This window comes from Scleropages formosus, chromosome 12, assembly GCF_900964775.1.
Source record: "Scleropages formosus chromosome 12, fSclFor1.1, whole genome shotgun sequence".
NCBI classification, from domain to species: Eukaryota; Metazoa; Chordata; class Actinopteri; order Osteoglossiformes; family Osteoglossidae; genus Scleropages; species Scleropages formosus.
The window spans coordinates 27,076,810-27,096,283 of record NC_041817.1 but is presented as its reverse complement, the minus strand read 5'-3'; the positions used below and the strand labels follow the sequence as shown (position 1 = coordinate 27,096,283).

The 19,474-nt window shown below is 48.2% G+C and overlaps 3 protein-coding genes across 6 annotated transcripts in view; 1 reads left to right on the top strand and 2 right to left on the bottom strand.

Moving 5' to 3' along the window:
* On the top strand, positions 1-5,328 carry bzw1a (basic leucine zipper and W2 domains 1a). 2 transcript variants are annotated; one of them, XM_018741046.2, is made up of 12 exons: positions 1-203; positions 1,229-1,302; positions 1,395-1,571; positions 1,676-1,770; positions 2,044-2,109; positions 2,276-2,411; positions 2,497-2,606; positions 2,737-2,907; positions 3,505-3,651; positions 3,822-3,960; positions 4,046-4,168; positions 4,630-5,322. In XM_018741046.2, the coding sequence occupies exons 2-12, from the start codon at positions 1,239-1,241 to the stop codon at positions 4,659-4,661; spliced, it is 1,260 nt and encodes a 419-aa protein (XP_018596562.1). In that variant the 5' UTR covers positions 1-203; positions 1,229-1,238; the 3' UTR covers positions 4,662-5,322. The 2 variants fall into 2 exon arrangements, with proteins under 2 accessions (XP_018596562.1, XP_018596568.1); XM_018741052.2 differs by lacking the exons at positions 1-203; positions 1,229-1,302 and having other exon boundaries at positions 1,494-1,571; positions 1,676-1,681; positions 4,630-5,328.
* LOC114912048 (transcription factor 15) lies at positions 4,945-7,877 on the bottom strand. Its single transcript, XM_029256966.1, has 2 exons — positions 7,364-7,877; positions 4,945-6,932 (listed from the first exon to the last, which is right to left on the bottom strand). Exons 1-2 carry the CDS (start codon positions 7,838-7,840, stop codon positions 6,900-6,902), a joined length of 510 nt encoding a protein of 169 aa, XP_029112799.1. The 5' UTR covers positions 7,841-7,877; the 3' UTR covers positions 4,945-6,899.
* Positions 7,878-10,574: 2,697 nt separating this feature from the next.
* LOC108928273 (von Willebrand factor D and EGF domain-containing protein) overlaps positions 10,575-19,474 on the bottom strand; it is a 59,829-nt gene continuing 50,929 nt past the window's right edge. The window contains exons 25-34 of one of the 3 annotated variants that reach the window (XR_003798043.1): positions 18,451-18,546; positions 17,700-17,795; positions 17,479-17,574; positions 17,220-17,315; positions 15,899-15,994; positions 15,381-15,476; positions 14,216-14,313; positions 13,688-13,797; positions 11,063-11,266; positions 10,575-10,594 (exon numbers count right to left, since the gene is read on the bottom strand). Coding sequence is in view for 1 of the 3 variants with exons in the window: in XM_029256953.1 (XP_029112786.1) it covers positions 13,783-13,797; positions 14,216-14,313; positions 15,381-15,476; positions 15,899-15,994; positions 17,220-17,315; positions 17,479-17,574; positions 17,700-17,795; positions 18,451-18,546 (689 nt within the window). In the remaining 2 variants the exon portion in view is untranslated. Of the gene's footprint in view, positions 10,595-11,062; positions 11,267-13,220; positions 13,798-14,215; positions 14,314-15,380; positions 15,477-15,898; positions 15,995-17,219; positions 17,316-17,478; positions 17,575-17,699; positions 17,796-18,450; positions 18,547-19,474 lie in introns of those variants that run through there. The other 2 variants (XR_003798044.1, XM_029256953.1) reach the window with 2 other exon arrangements.

Genomic DNA, 19,474 nt, shown 5'->3' with positions numbered 1-19,474 from the left:
CCACATCCAGTGGATCCGGCGCCGCCGCTCTGCTACATTGTATCATCCTTCTATCCGTTGTAACGTCGTATTGCCACTGTGTCTATAATCGGCGTGTTCCTGTATCATCCTCCTTGTATCCACACTGTTCCTGGGGGGTCGCCTGTCTCCCTCTCGTCTCTGTCTCTCGGTTCTCCCACCGTTTTTGAGCGGCATTCTTTTCGGTGAGTTTTTCTCCGCGGAGTCGCTCGTCCGTCGTACCACCATTTCCCTGTTACCGTGGCGTGGGTCCGAAGGGCGCTGCCGCCGGCGGCATGCATGGCGGGTTGGGTTCCGCCGCTCGGGTTGGGGTGTGTGCGCTGTGTGTGAGAGACAGTGAGAGAGAGAGGAGGGGGGGGAATCGATCGTATGCGTTCAGATTGTTTTTGAAATGTTGTGGCCTGCTGCTCCTAGCCTAGCCGCGGCGCGGGGGTGTCTGTCGTGTGTTCGGTTCAGAACCAGGAGGAATTAACTCGACTCCCTGGACCCGCGTGGGCCGACACGTCGCGACGTGGAGAATTTTGGACGTGTCCACTCACTGTCTTGTGCTCGTCTCGTGCCGTCACCTGGAACTTGAACTTCCCTCGAATAAACCAAGTCCAAGGTCCAAGTTTGTCACGTTTTTTGATTCTCCTCGGTTTACCATTTCAAACAGATCCAGTTGTTATGTGTCGGCAGTCGGGAGGGATGGGAGTTATCTCATTTCGTTGTATCTGAAGGAGGGGGGGTAACGGCATGGGGAACAATGAATGCGGATTCGCGGCCTACGTCCTACGTAGTCTCGCGCGGCGGCAGCTAGTAGTGGCAGTTCGGGGCCATGTGGCTAATTTTATATTAAAAGGTCTGCGCGACCCCACACCCACTCGCCAAAAAATGTGAGAACATTGGATGGAAAACCCCGATTGGGAGAGCAAAGCTGAAACGTTTCTTGTATGTGGAATTTTTTTTTTTTTTTTTTTTTTTTTTGATGTGGGGAAACGAGCGGACGCGCTGGATTCTGGGAAATGTAGTGCTAGTAGTAGTTTCCTGGTTCGCTGCAATGTTAAAGGGGAAATACTTTCACATTTAAAGGGAAAGTCCCCGCACGTTGACTGGGACAACCTGCGACCTCCAGGCCTTAAACTAATCAAGAGCTGTCGTGTGTGTGAGCAGGGACTGATGCTGCATCCAGGTCATACTTTACCCAGTGTGCTCCTCTTTGTTTTCACAGAGCGTCTTTTATGAATAATCAAAAGCAGCAGAAGCCAACGCTAACCGGACAGCGTTTTAAGACTCGGAAAAGAGGTAAATTGTCCCATTGTCCCATTTTATGCTTAAAGCACTGCTTTGTGAATTATGATATCTGAATGCATTCTTTTTTAAACTTATCTCGACAGATGAAAAGGAGAGATTTGACCCTTCTCAGTTTCAGGAAAGTATCGTGCAAGGTCTGAATCAGACTGGAACTGATCTGGAAGCAGTCGCAAAGTTCCTCGATGCTTCTGGTGCAAAGCTCGACTACCGTCGCTATGCAGAGACCCTCTTTGACATCCTGGTGGCTGGTGGAATGTTGGGTAAGGGCGGGCCACCCGCAGCGGTCCAGGAGCCGTGTGTCGCATTTACCCTCATGGTCTCAAAGGTTCATCTGCACCTCCCATTTTTTTTCTCCGTTTTCCAGCCCCAGGTGGTACTCTTTCCGATGACATGACCCGCACGGAGTTCTGCCTCTTCAAAGCACAAGAGGACCTGGAAACCATGCAAGCGTATGCTCAGGTCGGCTCCTGCAAGTGCTTCTCCACCCCCTTCTGATGAGCCGTCATCTTCCGTGTCGATGATGATGGCAAATAAAATTTTCCTTTCAAACCGTTTCTATGGCTGCAACCTGAATTAAAATTTAGCTTCTTTATCGTGCCATTTTGTGACTATCTTCATAATTTTTCCATTCCTAAAGCCTCTTGGCTTCATATCGTAGCAACACGTTAATGTGCGACGTGTGAGGTCGTGGAGCGACGTTACTCTAACGTCGACTGCGTTTAATCCCCCCAGGTTTTTAACAAGCTGATCAGGCGTTACAAGTACCTGGAGAAAGGTTTCGAAGACGAGATCAAGAAGGTTGGTTGTAAAACTTGGCAGATCGTGAAAGTGGGACTCAGATGAGAATGTTAAACTATAAAGGTCGGCCTGCCAGTCCGTGAGCCGCCGGGACGCTGCTGTCATGGTAATTTCATTTCATTTATGGATTGGGCCCAACTAATGGATTTGTTCCTTCCGCATGCAGCTGCTGCTCTTTCTCAAGGGCTTCACAGAGTCTGAGCGCAACAAGCTGGCCATGCTGACCGGCATCCTCCTGGCCAACGGCAACATCTCGGCCTCCATCCTCAGCAGCCTCTTCAACGAGAACCTCGTGAAAGAAGGTGACGCCGCGCGCCGCTTTGACGTGATGCTCGTGGAGCCGGTCCCGACCTGCCGGCTGAGCTTCGCTTCCGTCTTTCCCCGCAGGCGTCTCCGCGGCCTTCGCCGTGAAGCTCTTTAAATCGTGGATAAACGAGAAAGACATCAACTCTGTGGCCGCCAGCCTCCGCAAGGTCGGCATGGATAACCGGCTGATGGTGAGTTTGCCACGTAGACGTTTGCTCGGACACGGTAAAAATGACTGTAAGCAGCTTAATGTTGTAACGAGGATTTGTAAGCTGAGGCGAAGAAGATGTTGACGGTATGTCTGCCTTGCTCCGGCTCCAGGAGCTGTTCCCTGCCAACAAGCGGAGTTGCGAACACTTCTCAAAGTACTTCACGGATGCCGGGCTCAAGGAGCTGTCGGACTTTGCCCGCAATCAGCAGTCCATCGGGGCGCGGAAGGAGCTGCAGAAGGAGCTGCAGGAGCAAATGTCGCGCGGAGACGCGTTCAAAGACGTGAGCCGCCCTCCGCTCTCACCGTCGGTCTGTCCTACATGCTTGTTTAGAGCTCCGAGGCTGTGTCCTCACCAAATGCACTTTCTGTTACAGCAGGAAACCGCATAAACTCATTTACCTCTTTTTGTGGTATTTGGATACCACATTAAAAAAAAAAGAAAAAACACTGCTAGCCTACCTGGTAACATTCTCAGAACATGTTGTGCACATATATACCTTCAAAGTGGATTAACCGTGAGTTAGCCAAATATTTCTAGTAGTACTTTCTGAAGGGCGGTAGGTGGCGCAGCGGTTAGAGCTGCTACCTTGAACTCAGAGGAGCTGCTTTCGATTCCCTGCTACTGTAGTACCAGGGATTTACCCTGAATTGATACACTAAAAACTGCTTTGGGGAAAAGCGTAGAAATAAACGGAAATGCCCAAGAGTAAGTCAAAAAGCGCCTAATAATGTTACAAACATTATTGCGGATACTTTTTGACGTCGCCGTGTTACAATCTGACGTTCTGCATCACCTCGGAGAAAAGCATAAGATGAGCGAATAGAAATGAATGTAAAGGGCCACATGTCACGAGTTTGACCCTCTGTTGCCCCCTTAGATCATCGCCTACGTGAAGGAGGAGATGAAGAAGTCCAACATCTCGGAGCAGACGATGATCGGCATTGTGTGGTCCAGCGTGATGAGCTCTGTGGAGTGGAACAAGAAGGAGGAGCTGGTCACGGAACAAGCCATCAAACACCTGAAGGTACGACTTGCGGCATCCTCCACGGAGCATCCGTATTTCCATCCAGTGACAAGTTTCTTTCCTCGACTTAGTCGTAGCGAAGTTGGATTACGATGAAGAGCTCAGGTCGCGCTGGTTCTGCCCCTCCTCGTGCTTCCCTGAGACGCCTGTCTTCCTGCTCATTTGTGCAGCAATACAGCCCTCTCCTGAAGGCATTCACATCGCAGGGCCTGTCGGAGCTCACGCTGCTGCTCAAGATCCAGGAGTACTGCTACGACAACATCCACTTCATGAAGGCCTTCCAGAAGATCGTGGTGCTGCTCTACAAAGGTGAGCCTCCGTTAGACCTCAGGGTAACGGTGCCGCGGTCTTGCCGCCGCCTCCCTCGTCTCTTTAACCGTTCTCGTTCTTTCAGCGGACGTTCTGAGCGAGGAGGCGATTCTCAAGTGGTACACGGATGCCCACGTTGCCAAAGGAAAGAGTGTGTTCCTGGAGCAGATGAAGAAGTTTGTGGAGTGGCTCAAAAATGCCGAAGAAGGTGAGAACTAGGGCTGGAGATATATATCATTTTAATAAACAAAATAGCCTTAACCCTTTTCCCAGAGTTAGATTGAAGGCTTTGCTAAAGTCACCTAGTCGGTGGATAACGCTGATGGTTGTTAGGTTTAGGGTTGGACGGCACTAACAAGCTTACTGGGCCAGTTCAGTTTTTCATACAGGTGCGTTTCGGAGGGATGTCCTCATCGGCGTTCCAGCTTTTCTCTATATGTGTATATCTGGGGGTCCTGAGCACCTCAGCCCCTCCCTTCTTTTCAATATCCTGTTGAGCACGTCTTATATCAGTTATTCTGACAATAACATAAAATTTGCATCTGTTTTTAAAAAAAAAAAAAAAGAAAAGCTGTGATGGACATTAAAAAGAAGTCGCACCCTGGATTCGTGATTATAAACGAAACGGGCGGTGTGTGCGTCACGACTCGAACCCGCTGTGTTTTACAGAGTCGGAGTCCGAGGAGGAGGAGGGCGACTGAGCACCCGGCGCACGGCTCCGTTCGGCGGCTGCAGGAGAAGTAGAGCGTTTTGTTATGGACCCCCGTCTGGTCCCTCCTTTGTTTATCTTCTACCTCCTGCATTTGTTTTCCAACCGTAACGTTTAGGTGTGATTTAAGGGCTTTAACCACCACTTTATTTTAACTCTTTTTGTATCTAATAAATGTTTACACTTCATAGATCAAGAATTCTAAACCTCCACATCAATGTTTTCTATGAAGTTTCCACTGCTGCCATGTTGGGAAATTATTCAGATTTGTTCTGGTCCAGGTTTTTTTTTTTTTTTTTTCTTTCTTAAATTTTATTAAACCAATTTTCCCACAAAAGGAAACATTCAACATAATGTGCGGCATTTGGATATTACTGTTCAGACAGGGTGGAATCCCTCGTCTGCGTCGAGCGGACGGAGGCCTGATGGGTTTGAAACGTTTTAGGCACCCCCCGCCCCGCCCCCTTTTCTTTTGCCTTTTTGCCCAAGCAGTAAAGCCCTTCCTTCCCCATTTACCACATCTCTGCTGTGGTCGTCCAAAAATTGTACAGAACAGTCACCTGCAGTACAGGTGTGGCTGGCGTCCCCCTCGAGGAGCTCGCGGTCCCTCTGTTACATAACGGGGCAGGTCAGTGAGTCATTCAGCTCTTTCTTTACCCTAAAATAATAATTGACTTTTTAAATAAAAATAAAACATTCATTTTTCTCCTTGTGGTGTGGTTGTACTTTTTGGGAAGATGATGTGTGACCAGCACAGACACGGAGGGCGGAAGGGTAACGATGGCACCACCTCGTGTTCGACGGGCCTGTGGGGTGTGCGGTGAGGGAGCGGGAACATCTAAACTTAATTTCGAAATATCAGCTAAAGAGGGAATTGTTAAAAATCTCAACTATGTCATTATAGCTGATGGGCTCGCAGTTGTAATATTTTACCGCGAGTTCAGATGTTGGAAAGTTGGTCCCTCATGATGTCACCCAAAGTTGGATACAAGTTGCATTGTGTAATTTATCTGACAAACTTTTTTCCCTGGTGCCTTTTTGATCATCATACATTTAGCTTACACCGATTTGCCTGTTTCCATAGCTGGGTAATTCAGGGTAGTCATTGTGGGGATCTGAAGGCAGGATCTTTGATTACAAGAGCTCTCACCACCATGCAATCTTGCGGTCCCCAAATGGACCGTCCAGGTACACACACACCAGAGGGAAGCTCGTGATTCTCACCATGTTTTAATGTGAATCAAAGCCCTGTTAATTGATGACTGCAATTTCAGTACAAAAATATTTAGTAAATTGTCTATTTTGCAAAGTGCGAAAGACATTTCGAATTGGACATGTTGAAATTCAAGTATGCTCGAGAAGAGGCACATTGAGAATGCTCCTGGAGGTAGGCAGCCCTATATTCCAAAGGACGGGGGACGAGGACCCGTTCGGGCTCTGGGCTGTGCAGAAGGATGAGTAGCGTCACGTAAATGTCTCGCGGGGGGGGGTGGCTTCAAAATGGACGGTTCTATAATCACTGGAATTTTGACTTGGTGTAAATGTCACATAACAGATCATTAGGAACTGAAATAGCAGCAAACGCAGTAAAATGTGCCTTATTCGACGTTAAAAGCGTTTCCTGTAAGGTCCTCCTGCTCCGAGCGAGAGGGGCCTCACGTGTTTATGTGTTTGGACACGTGTGCAACACATGCAAGTAAACATGAACCCCCATCCATCCTGCGACATGTAACCGACCTCAGTGCTGGCATGGAAGCTACTCAAAGGTGAGCGAACTAAGCACGGTAAACGCTCGTGAGGGTCTTCCTTGTACCTTTGCTTCCGAGGACGATGTGGTTTTTGCCGCGCTTCCCGCCGCCGGTGGGGACGCTCCTCCGGAACCTGGAAGCGGCGACGGCCTCCCCCCCGCGGCTCCGCGGCGCGACATCGAAACGCCAGCAGGGGGCGGCGTAGCGCCCCGCGGACGCGGCGCTGACGTCCCGGGCCGTCCGGTCGGAGGTGTAGCGTTTCGCATCCCGAAATAGCCGCGGAGGCAAGTGCGACATCGCACATGTGGCCTCGAGTTACATGTCACCAAAACAAAGCGATCAAAACTGGCGACGGAAAAGTGCAATTCAAGGGTTTCGTTCCGACTTACGAAATATACAAAACATCGTCAATTTCTGCTCAACTAAAGGATTCTTTACATGTAAACATCAGTGTGTGACCGGCGGGCGGCGTGTCCTCCGCCTCAGATGGATGGGTACTTCTCTCCATCCCGGAGCTGGAAGAACAGAGAGGAGTGTGTCAGCAGCGATCGCCGCGATTTTCCATCACAATTTTTGCACGTGAAAAAAGTCACGGAAAATCGGTTTAAAAAATGGATAGAAACCCGGATCCATCCCACTCACTGCATTTCTGCAGACACAAAGACTCCCGCTTTAGTGAGCGTGCCTCCTTACGGGAGTCAATATTCAAGCTTGATTCGCATGCGAGCGATCGCTCGATCGTCACGTGCCCCGCTGACTGCTGGGTAATTTGCGTGGCGAAGGGTCACGTGGAGCCACAGCGCAATCAAAGAGAAGCACTTTCCAACTTTTCTGCATCGAAAATGGATCGAATGAAAATTTCACTTCCCTTAAGGATGAGGTCGTGTTTGCGAGCTGGGTTAGTACTTTTTTTGACTCGCTCTGCCTCGAAGCGCCGCAAACTCACCGATTTCCTCTGGTTGCTCAGACAGAACGTGCAAATGGGCCGGAGGGCCGGGCTGCCGTTAGCGGCGCCGCCCTGCAGGATGGGCGGGTATTTGAGGCAGGGCTGTCCGTCCAGGCAGTCGTCGCCCAGCAGCAGCACGTTGGCCAGGTGCGAGATGTAGCTGGAGGCCAAGCGCAGCGTCTCGATCTTGGAGAGCTTGCGGTCGGCCGGCTCCGTGGGGATGAGGGTGCGCAGGGCGCTGAAGGCCGTGTTCACGCTGTGGGTGCGGTCGCGTTCGCGCGCGTTGGCCGCCTGCCGCTGCCGGCTCACGCCCACGGGGCCCCGGCTCCGTCCCCGCCTCTCCCCCTTGCCCGCCCCGCTCAGGGGGCTGCGGCCGCCGGCCGAGCGTCCGGAGCTTTCGCCGCTGCTGTCCAGCTCGTCCGGGTCCGAGGGGCAGCCGTCCGGGGGGCCTCCCCGCTCGCTCCCAGCGGACTTCATGGCGAAGCTGGCGAGAGTGGCGTCCGAGTGTGCCGAGCGCCCTCCGCGAGGCGAAAATAGCACCTGGGGCCAGCTGCCGCCGATCCGGTGACGGGGGTCCGCGTGTGCCCCCCGCCCCCAGGGCATGGCATTTCTTGAATGACTGAGCCCTGCTGGACGACCATCATGTGCCCTCTGGAAAAGGGGAGACAGGTGGAGTGCGGGACACACCTGTTGTGGTCTTTGGAGACGAGGGGTTTATATATATACACACACACACACACACACACACACACACTCCTGCCACTGTTAATGTGACAGATTGGAGCAAGCAGAGAGGCTGGGGACAGCCTGCAGTGCACAACATCTAAACAAGACCCCCACCCCCCACGGGGTGACGGGAGCCCCGGCTCTCTGTCTGAAACCCTTTTCTATGGTCGTGAGACCAAGTGCAGAGTTCACCGAGTTGCAGAAACACCCACGCACCTGGGCCTACCTGTACCTGCCCCCCTCCCCATGCGTAGGTGTGTGATGTGCCTTTGGGGCGGCGGGGATCACGTACAGGTGGGCCAGCAGGTGGCACAGTGGTCTGACTTGTTGTTTCCAAACAAAGAATTAATGTACAAATGCCACATCCTGCAGTGGTTCCCTCCATCACGGCCCCAAACCTCAACTGATACAGTAAAAATTTACCCTCTGTAAAAAAGGGCAAAACAGTGTAAGCTGCTGAAGTGTATAAACCTAAAACTGGAAGTCATCCTAGAGAAAGAAATGAGATGGATAGATAAATCAAAAAAAAGCTATCACTACTCCTACTGATGATGATGATGATGATGATAATAATAATGCAGCGCAATCCCAAAGGCTGGCACAGGGGTGAGAGCTATCAGTTTGTACTCGTAGCCTTTTGGTTTGAACCCTTGATCAAGTCAAATGCCCTGGACTGATCCAGAAAAAAATCACTGTGCTCTACAAAGGGGTAAATAAGAGTAAGTGGCAAATCGGAGTAAGTGGCTCAACGCTGCGAACTGCTTTGGAGAAACGTGCCAGAAAACAGGGCCTTGTGCTGGAACGGACCAATGAGAGAAGGGCACCTTGGCCACGGCGCGCGGGGCGAGTGAGTGAGCAGTCCAGGTGTGCGGCCGCGTGCGGCGCGTCCACGATGGCGGCGGCGGTCTGATGCGAGAGCGAGAGCGAGAGCGAGAGCCATCTTTAGAGGAGATAAAAATACCCCTGAACGCGTGCGACTCTTATATAGTGTTACTTCTGTAAAGCGGCTCCACAAACACTTTCTGGAGGTGCGAGAAAGGGCTCCGTCGGGGGCGCGCCCTAAGTTTTAAAGGCTTTGCAAGGATTCGAGTGCGCGCTCGTGTCCGGCGTCCAGCGTCTCCGGCCTCCCTGCATGCAGACCCCCAGGCGACGGACACACGAGACCCACGAGACACGGCATGTTTCACCGTCTTGTGACACAGAACTTAAGTTACTCACAGCAATTAGCTGATTTATTGCCTCCTTTATATTTATCCAAGGCTGCGGTAAAAGCGGAACTGTGATCCTTGGGCAAAGTGTAAACAGCCCTCATTTATTGCACCTCCACAATAAATTAATAATCACTTGGTTACCGGATATTGACAGTGGCTCAAACTTATTTTTAACATACCAACATGAGTAAAATGTAATAAGTGCTACAACTAAAATACATCAGGCCAAAGGGAAGTCAGAGTAAAAAAAAAAAAACAAAAAAAAAAAACACCCTGGTCTGTTCACCATGTAATCATGTGGTCTGTGCTTGTATAAACATACATGCAATGACAAAATGCGAAATATTAGCCACTAAAGTACATATACAAATATAAAGAGGCACTTCATAATTAACATATTCTTTTTGATATGTTTTCATTTCTTTTAAACATTTTCTCATGCAACAGAAATCTTGTAAGCAGGTACAAAGTGTAATTACATAAGAGTGGCCAGTAGATGGCAGTAAAGAACTTGTGAAAAAACACTATCCTCCTTGAACTCTCAGTTGGAGAAAAGGCTAATATGATATTTAATTTCTAATGCTAATTCATTTCTTTGTTTTCATGTATTGATACAGGTGCCTAATTCTGAAATCAAGGATGAGCCACTATTGTATAAAGATTACAAATATAAACACAATCACATGCAGTGACAAAAACAGCCCCAGAACGCATCAAATTGTCAGTGTCAACAGCAGACGAAACATGGGGAGAAAATTACACATACAGGTGGGGGTTGGGGGTTGGGGGTGTCCTCATTTTATCAGTGCAAAAGCAGTGTGGAGAGCAGCTGTTCACCTGAAATCAGATCGCAGGACCGACACAAGTCAACAAGAAGTGGCACTTTTTCTTCATTCATTCATTCATTCATTCATTCATTCATTCATTCATTCACCAAAAACCCCTTGTCCAGTGTGGGTCAAGGGGCATGAGGTAAACATACCATAGGTACCACAGAAGAGCCTCTTGAAAAGTGAATATTGAATTTTTTTTCCATTCATGTACTTGAGGACCATATTGAAGTGACACGCCAAAGAATATGCAGCTTAATTTACATTTGCATTTATTAATTTAGCAGACACTTTCCTACGAAGCAGCTGACATCTCAGCAAAAAAAATATTTGTGCGTTACATTAAGAGAAAGAGACATGGCTGCAGACATGTGATTCTTAAGTAAACCTAGTTTGTTACTTTCCACTTGATGCACCGATGTTCATCGCTCGAGGAGGTGCATAAAACGCAGAATAGATGAATCCTGATTAAAAAAAAAAAAAAAACATTGGTAGGAGGTTAAGAATAAGGTTCACAAACAAACAATCACATACAATGCCAGAGTAGCGGCTGTATAAAGGCTTATCTGGGGATGATCATGAAGTTACAGTGCATGAATAAAGTAATAATAATAATAAAAGTTTTATGCAGCTACTTGTGTGATGAACGTTGGTTCATATGGTGGAAAGAAACAAACTAACTGCACTTAAGAATCACACATCTGCATCCAAGTGTTTCTTTCTACTAACGTAATGAACACACTGTATTTTCTATGAGATGTTCGTCGCTTTGGAAAAAAGTGTCTGATAAATGAATAAACGTACCTATAATGTAAAAGTCAAAAGTCATAACAAAATATTAGATAAAGATGAGATACTTTGTCATTGTATGGAATACAATGAAATTTTGTGAATGTGATTACAGTGAAAATTGTTTGTAAATGGAGGGATACCTGTAAATATAGATGTATATATAGCGCAGTAACTATATAAAAAAAAAGTGTTTGGTACATAAAGGTGATCTTCAGCCACCTGGGTGGTGGTGGTGGTGGTTGTGGGGGGGAACTGGCACAGCAGGGACTCGGAGCAGGATCGACTGGGGAGGCGCAGTCTGTCGGCCTCATACTGGGGGTCCGGCCGATTTCCTCCTTTTTTCGCTGTGCACACAGACATAAAAATCACGTTTTAAAGAGGTCAGAATTGCGACGCCCGTTTGTTCATTTTCACAGCACCAAACCGACTGATGAGCACAGCAAGGGGGGTGGGGGACGGGCAGCCTCAGGGGAGAAAATCACTTTATTACTGATGAATCCGGGGGCTCTGTACCTGCCCCCCCCCACCCCCACCCCCCAACAAGTTAGGTTCTGCGAAAACCTTGGCTCTAGCTACTATAAATAAAAAATACTCTGTACGTTTTAAATTGTGCAATTTACTTGAAGCTAAAATAATACTGAAAATTGAAATGACCAAAAATAAACACACTTTCTCTCCACAAACTCCTGCTCGGTGCAGCTTGTTGAAGGATTCGTCAAGGAGAGGCAGGCAATGCTCACCGACACTCACAAATAGAGACACCTGCTGTAAACACTGTGGAGACGAGTTCAATTGTGGCGGTTCTGAGTGCTCTTTACTGCCATCTATCTGCTGGGAGGGTAAATACAGGTTCCTCTGCTCCTCCCCAAATGGAAATGTGTGAAGATGCAATAAAAGGAACAAGTAAATAGGAAAACAGTGTGTGTTTAAACATTCACAACTCAGCGCTTCATAATTCAAGGAGCCGGCGCGACGTTAGTCCTCCACCGGCTTGAAATCGGGCCGATGGAGCAGGAGCTGGGACCGCAACCCCCTGGGGGACAGGCCACAAATCTGCGTCTCGTCACGCTGCAGTGGTGACATATAAACAAACTTGGGAATTTGGATCATCAGAATATTTTACATGGTGTCCTTGGAGAGCAATGTAATGATTGTTTGTTTGTGTGTGTGTGTGTGTGTGTGTGTGTGTGCGCGCGCACGCAGAGAAAGAGAGGAATGAGACCCACAAACACTGCACCGCTTTCAGTGACTCGCTTGCAAACCGAGTCCCGAGGGACATGAGGAGCCGCCACAGCGGAACGAGCGAAAACATTCGTTTTCGGGCCACTTTTCGTTTTGTTCCTTTGTAATCGCAGTGTGAATTTTTAACTGTTACAATGTCAACAAACAAAACACACACATACACACACGAGTGTAAGGCAACAGAGTCCTGTCTGAAAGTTTAAAGAATGCATGGAGACACAGCGAGTCATTTTCACAGGGTGACTGGCGTGAAATTATTTCAACATCTGCTTTCCATAATGAAAAATCATTCATAAAAAATATTGCTTTCAAATTTCCTACCAGGAAGACTTACTGCACAATCTGAGGGGTTTTGCAAACACATGGCAGGTCAACGGAGGGGTAAAATTAGTTATCATTGTTAAAAAGACAGCTTAATTCTCTTGGACAGAGTTTGACTGCATTATGATTTATGTTTTACAGAAAAGAGCAAGGAAGACAAAACCTCGTTACCAATGACTGAGATTTAAAATAACATCCTAAACTATCTAAAAATGGACCAGTCCTCTATTTTTATTTTAACCAAACAGGTGGCATATACTCTTTTGCCCCATCAGACCAGACCAACTGCAGCTTTAACTAATTACATTTATTTATTTTCTCCAAAGCAACTCCCAATGAACTCTATGTAGTGTTATCAGCCCATACACTTTATTCACCGCGGTGACTTACACTGCTAGATACATTACTTACACTGGGTCACTCGTCCGTACATCAGCGGAACACACTCTCTCTGTCACTCACACGCTACAGGGGGAAACCTGAACAGCATGTCTTTGGACTGCGGGAGGAAACCAGAGCACCCGGAGGAAACCCACGCAGACACAGCGAGAACATGCAAACTCCACACAGGCTGAGCGGGGATCGAACCCATGTCCTCTCGCACCACCCAGGCGCTGTGAGACACCAAAGGGTTGTGTTACAATGTGGATTTGGGGGTCGGGACTCGGAGCTTGTTGAGGACGTTTAAACGTTTTGCACATTTCCGATACCTCGGATGAGGGAAACGGAGCAGCAGCTTCTGGACAAACATGACCAGGAGGCTAAAGAACACTTTTGCCAGTGCAGCGCGTTGCCTGCAATGAGCCTTTTATTGTGAACCGAATTGCCACCTCTTGGGGCCAACAGAAAGGCCACGATCACGTGTGCTTCAGAAACAAAACGTGCAAAAATGCACTCAAATACAGAGAATCTGCATCAGAGTGGGCCAAAAGGTGAGTGAGACATTCGTAAAAAGCAGGCACTGAGAAGTGATGGCGAGACAAGAAACAGGACTGCGGTCAGTATCCCATCTGGACGCCTTGGGCCTCGGCGGGATTCTCCGCAACCCGGGATGTCGAGGACAAAGGCGTCGAGAAACACGTCAAGGTAAGACCGCGACATTTCTTTCCAAGTACGAAAATGGTGAGAAAAGTTATTGATTAAATATGACAAATTAAATTATATCATTAAATATAAATAATCTTTAGAAAAATATATATTACAGTTCATGTGGACATGCAGTGGGGGTCCACAGTGCGACGGCAGGCAGACGGGTTTCACATGGGCGTGTCTTCTGACAAAGGACCCATCTTCAGCTTCAGCCAATGGGGAGCTGGAACACACAACGTGCATTCTGAACATCCAATCAACTGCTTCCTTGATGTGACAGACAGCCTAATCAGCCAATGAAAAGCTTCCATCAACTTTCCTGCAGTCATGCTTGTTATATAAAATATATATATACAAAATATAAAAAAACTGGACTTTTTTATTGGGAGTCAAATAATCAAGATGAAGTGACATAAATGTTATATATTAATATATCGCATATCTCTATGGTGAGTTAGTGTGCACTAAGCTTATTTCCTCTTACTATAATAATTATTATTAGAACAACAGCAAAAATAATAATTATAATAATTATTATTATTATAATAACAACAGCAGCAATAATAATAACATTTCTAATAGTAATAATAGAATCTGCATATTGCCAGAGCAGCCAGGATGGATCCCATGGCCCCGCGGACCTTTGTGGCGCACAGCGGCCCCGTACGGCCCCTTCCACACGCGCAGACGTTGGGCCGGATGCAGCGGCTGCCATACAAACATCTCTGTTCGCAGATAGCTGTGGACATAGCCCCCAAATCACAGGTCAGAGTTCAAGATCACCGACAAAGTAGTCATGATGAGCACTGGTGACCCCCCCCCCCCCGCACACCTGGAGCACCTTTACCTTTCAAGGCCATCGTGCCAAAAGTGCAGCAGAAAGGACAACTGGGGGAGATAAATCATCTGAGTGCATTGAAGTGTGTTCTTGCAATTAATGAAAAACAGCTTCATTAAATACCCAGATTAGCATCCAAAAGGATCCCTGTGAAATTTATTTGCCTCGTGCTCAAAACTGAGCCTCAATGACTGCACATATGCGGCAGATTTACTAATGACCATTATTGTCTTAATGGACTCCAATATACGGCAGTGCAGGACTAAATAAATAAAAACACCGAAGCAATAAATCCAGTTTATTGCCACCCACTCGCTAAAAAGGGAGCAAACTACAAAAACGACGGCTGAACAATAAACGTGGCATTATTCTCCATAGTTATGAAGTGATGAACACTTCCTTCCCCCCCCCCGCCCCGGTTAGGGTGGAGAAGTCCAGAACGCTTGACATGAGAGATTTCTTCAGCGGTTAATTAAGCCTCGGTGGTGGGAGGTGAGCGCACAAACGTGATGTTCCATTACAGCAATCAGTATGCAAATAAAACGGGCCCGATTGTCATTAATAAAAGAGGATAACGGAGCAGAGGAGGACGACGAGGAGGACAAGGAGGAGGAGGAGGACGAGGAGGACGAGGAGAGAGTCCATCCATCGGGACCATCGCTTAAAAGACAAGGAAGCGCACGCCCTCCCACCACGAGGTACCAGTCAGCCTCCTTATTGCTCATTTTAGGTAACGGTGCGACTCCGTTGCGTTGGGGACGCGGGCTAAGCGTGGCCTACCGCCTCCCCCCCCCACCCCGCGTCGTTGCTCGGCCGAGGACGGCATCGTGGGAAAGGGAGGCGTGACGTTTACGTGCCTTCGGAGCGAAGCGGAGGAGGCGGCCAGCGACAGACAGGGGGAGCGAAGCAGGAGCTGCAAACTGCCCTGTGCGGGACAGTCGGGGTGGGGGGGTCGGGGCGATACGTACGGATCTGGCACAGGAGCCCCTGCCACCCTGGACCGCAGTGACACACGTTGGGCGCGACGCACTCGCCTCCATTCAGACACTTTTGCAAACATGTGGCTGAAAGGCAGGAGGGCAGAGGACGCCTCTCAGAAACAACTCCGGTTTACCTGCTGTTTACCCATTTATAACATGCTCTTTTTTCCTGTGTCCGATTAGGGTTAACACAGTGATTAATGGTACCCCGGTATGAGGTGGGATCCAAACCGAGAACCTTCGATAAGGAGCTGATAGCTCTAGTACTGAACTACAGTGTGGACTAGATTAATTTAATATAAAAAACATTTCATTTTATATCTTACTCCTTTCTCCAATGTTACTTACTCCTACAGCAGGGTACATTTTACTGCACCAGTTCTGGGTAACTACTGTGATCGAGGGCACTACGGTAGGTTAAGGTTTCCAAAGCCAGGCTTTTTGTAGGCAAGACTGCTGTTCTAACCGCTACGCCACCTGCTGTCTGTTCCCAGGTTAATACTTACGCTTGTCGCAGCGCCGGCCCCTCCAGCCCGACGGGCAGTCACACACTCCGGGGCTCACGCAGCGCCCTCCGTTCATGCACATGGGGTCACACACACCTAGCAGGAAGGAACACCCAACGTGATTCGCCGATCGCAGCCAATCAGAGGCCGAAGCCAAAGTGACTGATCAATGATGCTGCAGCACCTGATTATATTATAAGAATATTCATAGTACTGTAAACTGGACAATTTCCTTTATATTAATGCGACGCCCCATACATACGCTATAAACTGTACGTAAATTAATGCGTCAAAGGTGCAATATGGTGTCAGCGCTGTATAGGTACCGCCGTAACGTGTCTAATTAGAATTCCTGCAGTTAAAACCTGGACAGCTAAGTGACTGTTTGAGTTTCCACTTGGAGAACGGAACCCACACACTACACAACAGGACGCAGCTTCCTGCGGGAGATACAGCTTGTTGGCTCCTTCTACAACCTGCTGCCGCCCACACGCCACGCTTTACACCACCAACGCGATGGATGGAATGTGATGCCGGACCGCCGCACGAGCGCTCGCGTGTTGTGGGGACGAGCCTGAAGGTACGGTGCAGGGGGTGTAGTAACAATCACAGTAGGTTGCATGTTCAAAGCCAGGATGGGCCAGCGTGTTACACCTTTCAGTGGGATAAATTACCTCAACGGTGAAGACCACCATGACCGCTAATTGCACAAGGGGTTAACAATAGTGAATGAGTGAGTTTTGGCGAACGTACCAATTTATAAGTGCAATGCACTGGCGACTAAACTTACAAACACAACTGGGACCAGTTTTCTGTTCGTAACTTGTTTTGTTTGCAGCTCATTTTGTTTGTAACTCCAAAGTCATTTTTATTGCTTAGCCATAATCAGTAAAAGCTAAATAATATAGACACCCCTCGATATGTTTGCTGGACAGCTTCTGTAATGATCTTGAATAAAACTATCACAAATTAAAATACTCCAAGGCTTTTTAATGTTTTAACTGCAAGCTACACTTAAAAAAAAAAAATAAATGATTGAAAACAGGAGTATTTCGTCTCCCCAAACTCATATTTATGGCTGATTTGCCCCCCTAAAATCAGCTGTGTTCACATCTTCTTACAGATAAATGAAAGCGTGGAACCCCGACACAAGCTGCAAACACCGCGGAAGTGAGTTGAACTGAGGTGGTTCCAAATCCTCTATTTGGGTGCTCTTTACTGCCATCTATTGGCTGAAGGTGTAAATTGCAGTCACACTTCAATGGGCCCTCAGCTGAACGGTGGGATGCAAAGGAGTGCAGGGCGGTGCAACGTCACTCACTCCTGTCGCAGCGCTCTCCGGCGAACCCCGTGGGGCAGGAGCACTGGTTGCTGCGAATGCAGAGGCCCCCATTCTTGCAGGTGGGGACACACACGGCTGCAAAGCAACATGGCAACGCCTCGGAATTACACACGGACATTTTTGCCCACGAGGTCGTCCTGCTCCGCGGTCGATGACGGGCCGCAGTCCACGGACCGTATGTGTTGATTTTGCTTGGGTGTGAAGGATTATGGGAAAACGGACTGAAGTGACCACGCACCTATTTGACACCGGGGTCCGTAGAAGCCGGGTGCGCAGGCGCAGGACTCCGGACGCAGACAGGTGCCTCCGTTGAGACAGGCGGGATCACAGACCGCTACGACGCACAGGAAGAGGGCATCACTTTCCCACAGGTCTACAGGTCCGCGTGTCCCTCATGACGGGGGACGGGATGAGATCCGTTCCATGGGTGAGTGTGTGAGTTGGGCAGGGACTCTCTACCTGTCTCGCAGGAAGGACCTGTCCAGCCTGGCTGGCATTGGCATCCATCCGCAGATGTGCACTCTCCTCCGTTGTGGCAGCGCCGGTCACACAGTCCTGGGGAACGAGGAACCACAGTTGTTAATAACGATAATAAACAAATCAATCCACCAATTAAGTGATTGATGACAGTAAACCACTTGATCAGAAACCCATCCTCAAACTGTATTTCGGTGCTCTTTACTGCCATCTACCGGCTAGACGAGTAACTGCAGGTCCCTTTCCCTTTGTGCGTCACACTTTCCTCAGAAGCACTCATCAGTCTTGGGCTACTTACAATAGTCCACCCATTTATACACAGGGCAATTTTGGCTGTATCAGTTCAGAGTAAATACTTTGATCAGGAGAACTGCAGCAGATGTGGGAATTTGAAAGTGAATCCTTGATATGCAGAGCAAAGGCTCTCACCACTACGCCCTCTGCTGTCCAGAAGATTACACAGCACTGGAGTAGTGAAGCGCATCGCTCCACTGTGTCTCTGGGCTGTTTTCACAGGTGTTTTACACCAACCGCACAATCTCGGCACCCGTTCCCCACGGCTCTGCTGACGCCACCTTTGTGCCCATGTTTACCACTCAGCTCAGTTACAGCCACATGCTGTATCTGTTCTTTTTTCTTTCAAGGACGTTGCCCATTGTGCTCGCAGAATGTCAGCGAGTCTACGACGCATTCGCAGCGGGAAACGAGGCGCACGGAGTCGGCGGCCACTTACTGCTCTCGCACCTGGGGCCCGAGAAGCCGCGCGGGCAGCTGCAGACGTCCCTCCCGACGCAGGTCCCGCCGTGCTCACAGGGCTGGCGGCAGAGGGCTGTGGAGTCCACACGACGTCTCTGAGAGGTTCGCATCCGAGGTGACTTACAGTGTGAGGTTTGTACCTTAAGCTCCTTACACTGATTTACCCATTTATGCATCTGGGTAAATTTTACCATGCAAATTCGGTGTAAGTGCCTTGATCAAGGGTACTACAGCATGGGGGATTCGAACCTGGGTAACTGAAGTGTAAGGCAGCTCTAACCGCTGCGCCACCTGCTGCTCCAGACACAGAATGAAGAGGAATTCAGCAGAAGCACAAAAAGCTGAGGGACACGAGCCCTCGAACGTCCCTCATCGGTCTTTAGTCACTATGATATATAGTGTACAGTGCGACAGATAAATATTATATATATGACATATAGTCTGATTATTTCATACACTATATGGCATATTTGTTCCATATATTATATTCCCTTTACTGAAATTTTTATTGCTGTTCTCTTTTGTCCTGAAATTACTGCACTGCATTGTCCTCTATCATTTTGCCTCATCCTGTTGTTTTTTTGTATTTTTCCACAGCCCCCCTTTGTGCACCCCACCCCAATGCATATTAGAGTTGGAAGAGAGGGCGACAGCACAAGAATATTCTTTGAATAAATAGTGTATGGGGATAAAATCTGACACCTGATACTGTAGTGAAACTGGAGTAAAAACTCACTGTAGGTGTTCGGGGAAATACAGTATATACTGTAAAATACTCAAAAAATACACTGTTTACCTGAACAAGCTATTTAGTCTGGCTCAGACATTACTGTTCACTCTCTGTATTGAATCATAACTCAAAATCAAGTTAAAGTTAGCAAAAGGTGACAGATAAAACAAGCAAATAAAATACACAAATAAATAAAATCTTGACATTATAAATCATAAACAAGCAAAATTGTCACAGTGCCATTAAAAGTGACTGATTGTAGTGATGAACT

What these genes read in the sequence shown, in the direction of transcription:
- bzw1a (XM_018741046.2), top strand. Translation starts at nt 1,239, where the DNA reads ATGAATAATCAAAAGCAGCAGAAGCCAACGCTAACCGGACAGCGTTTT. An exon ending in CCATGCAAGCGTATGCTCAG is followed by an intron (nt 1,771 to 2,043) that starts GTCGGCTCCTGC and finishes TAATCCCCCCAG; the next exon opens with GTTTTTAACAAGCTGATCAG. An exon ending in GCTCAAAAATGCCGAAGAAG is followed by an intron (nt 4,169 to 4,629) that starts GTGAGAACTAGG and finishes TGTGTTTTACAG; the next exon opens with AGTCGGAGTCCGAGGAGGAG.
- LOC114912048 (XM_029256966.1), bottom strand. Translation starts at nt 7,840, where the DNA reads ATGAAGTCCGCTGGGAGCGAGCGGGGAGGCCCCCCGGACGGCTGCCCC. An exon ending in TGAGCAACCAGAGGAAATCG is followed by an intron (nt 6,933 to 7,363) that starts GTGAGTTTGCGG and finishes CTGTTCTTCCAG; the next exon opens with CTCCGGGATGGAGAGAAGTA.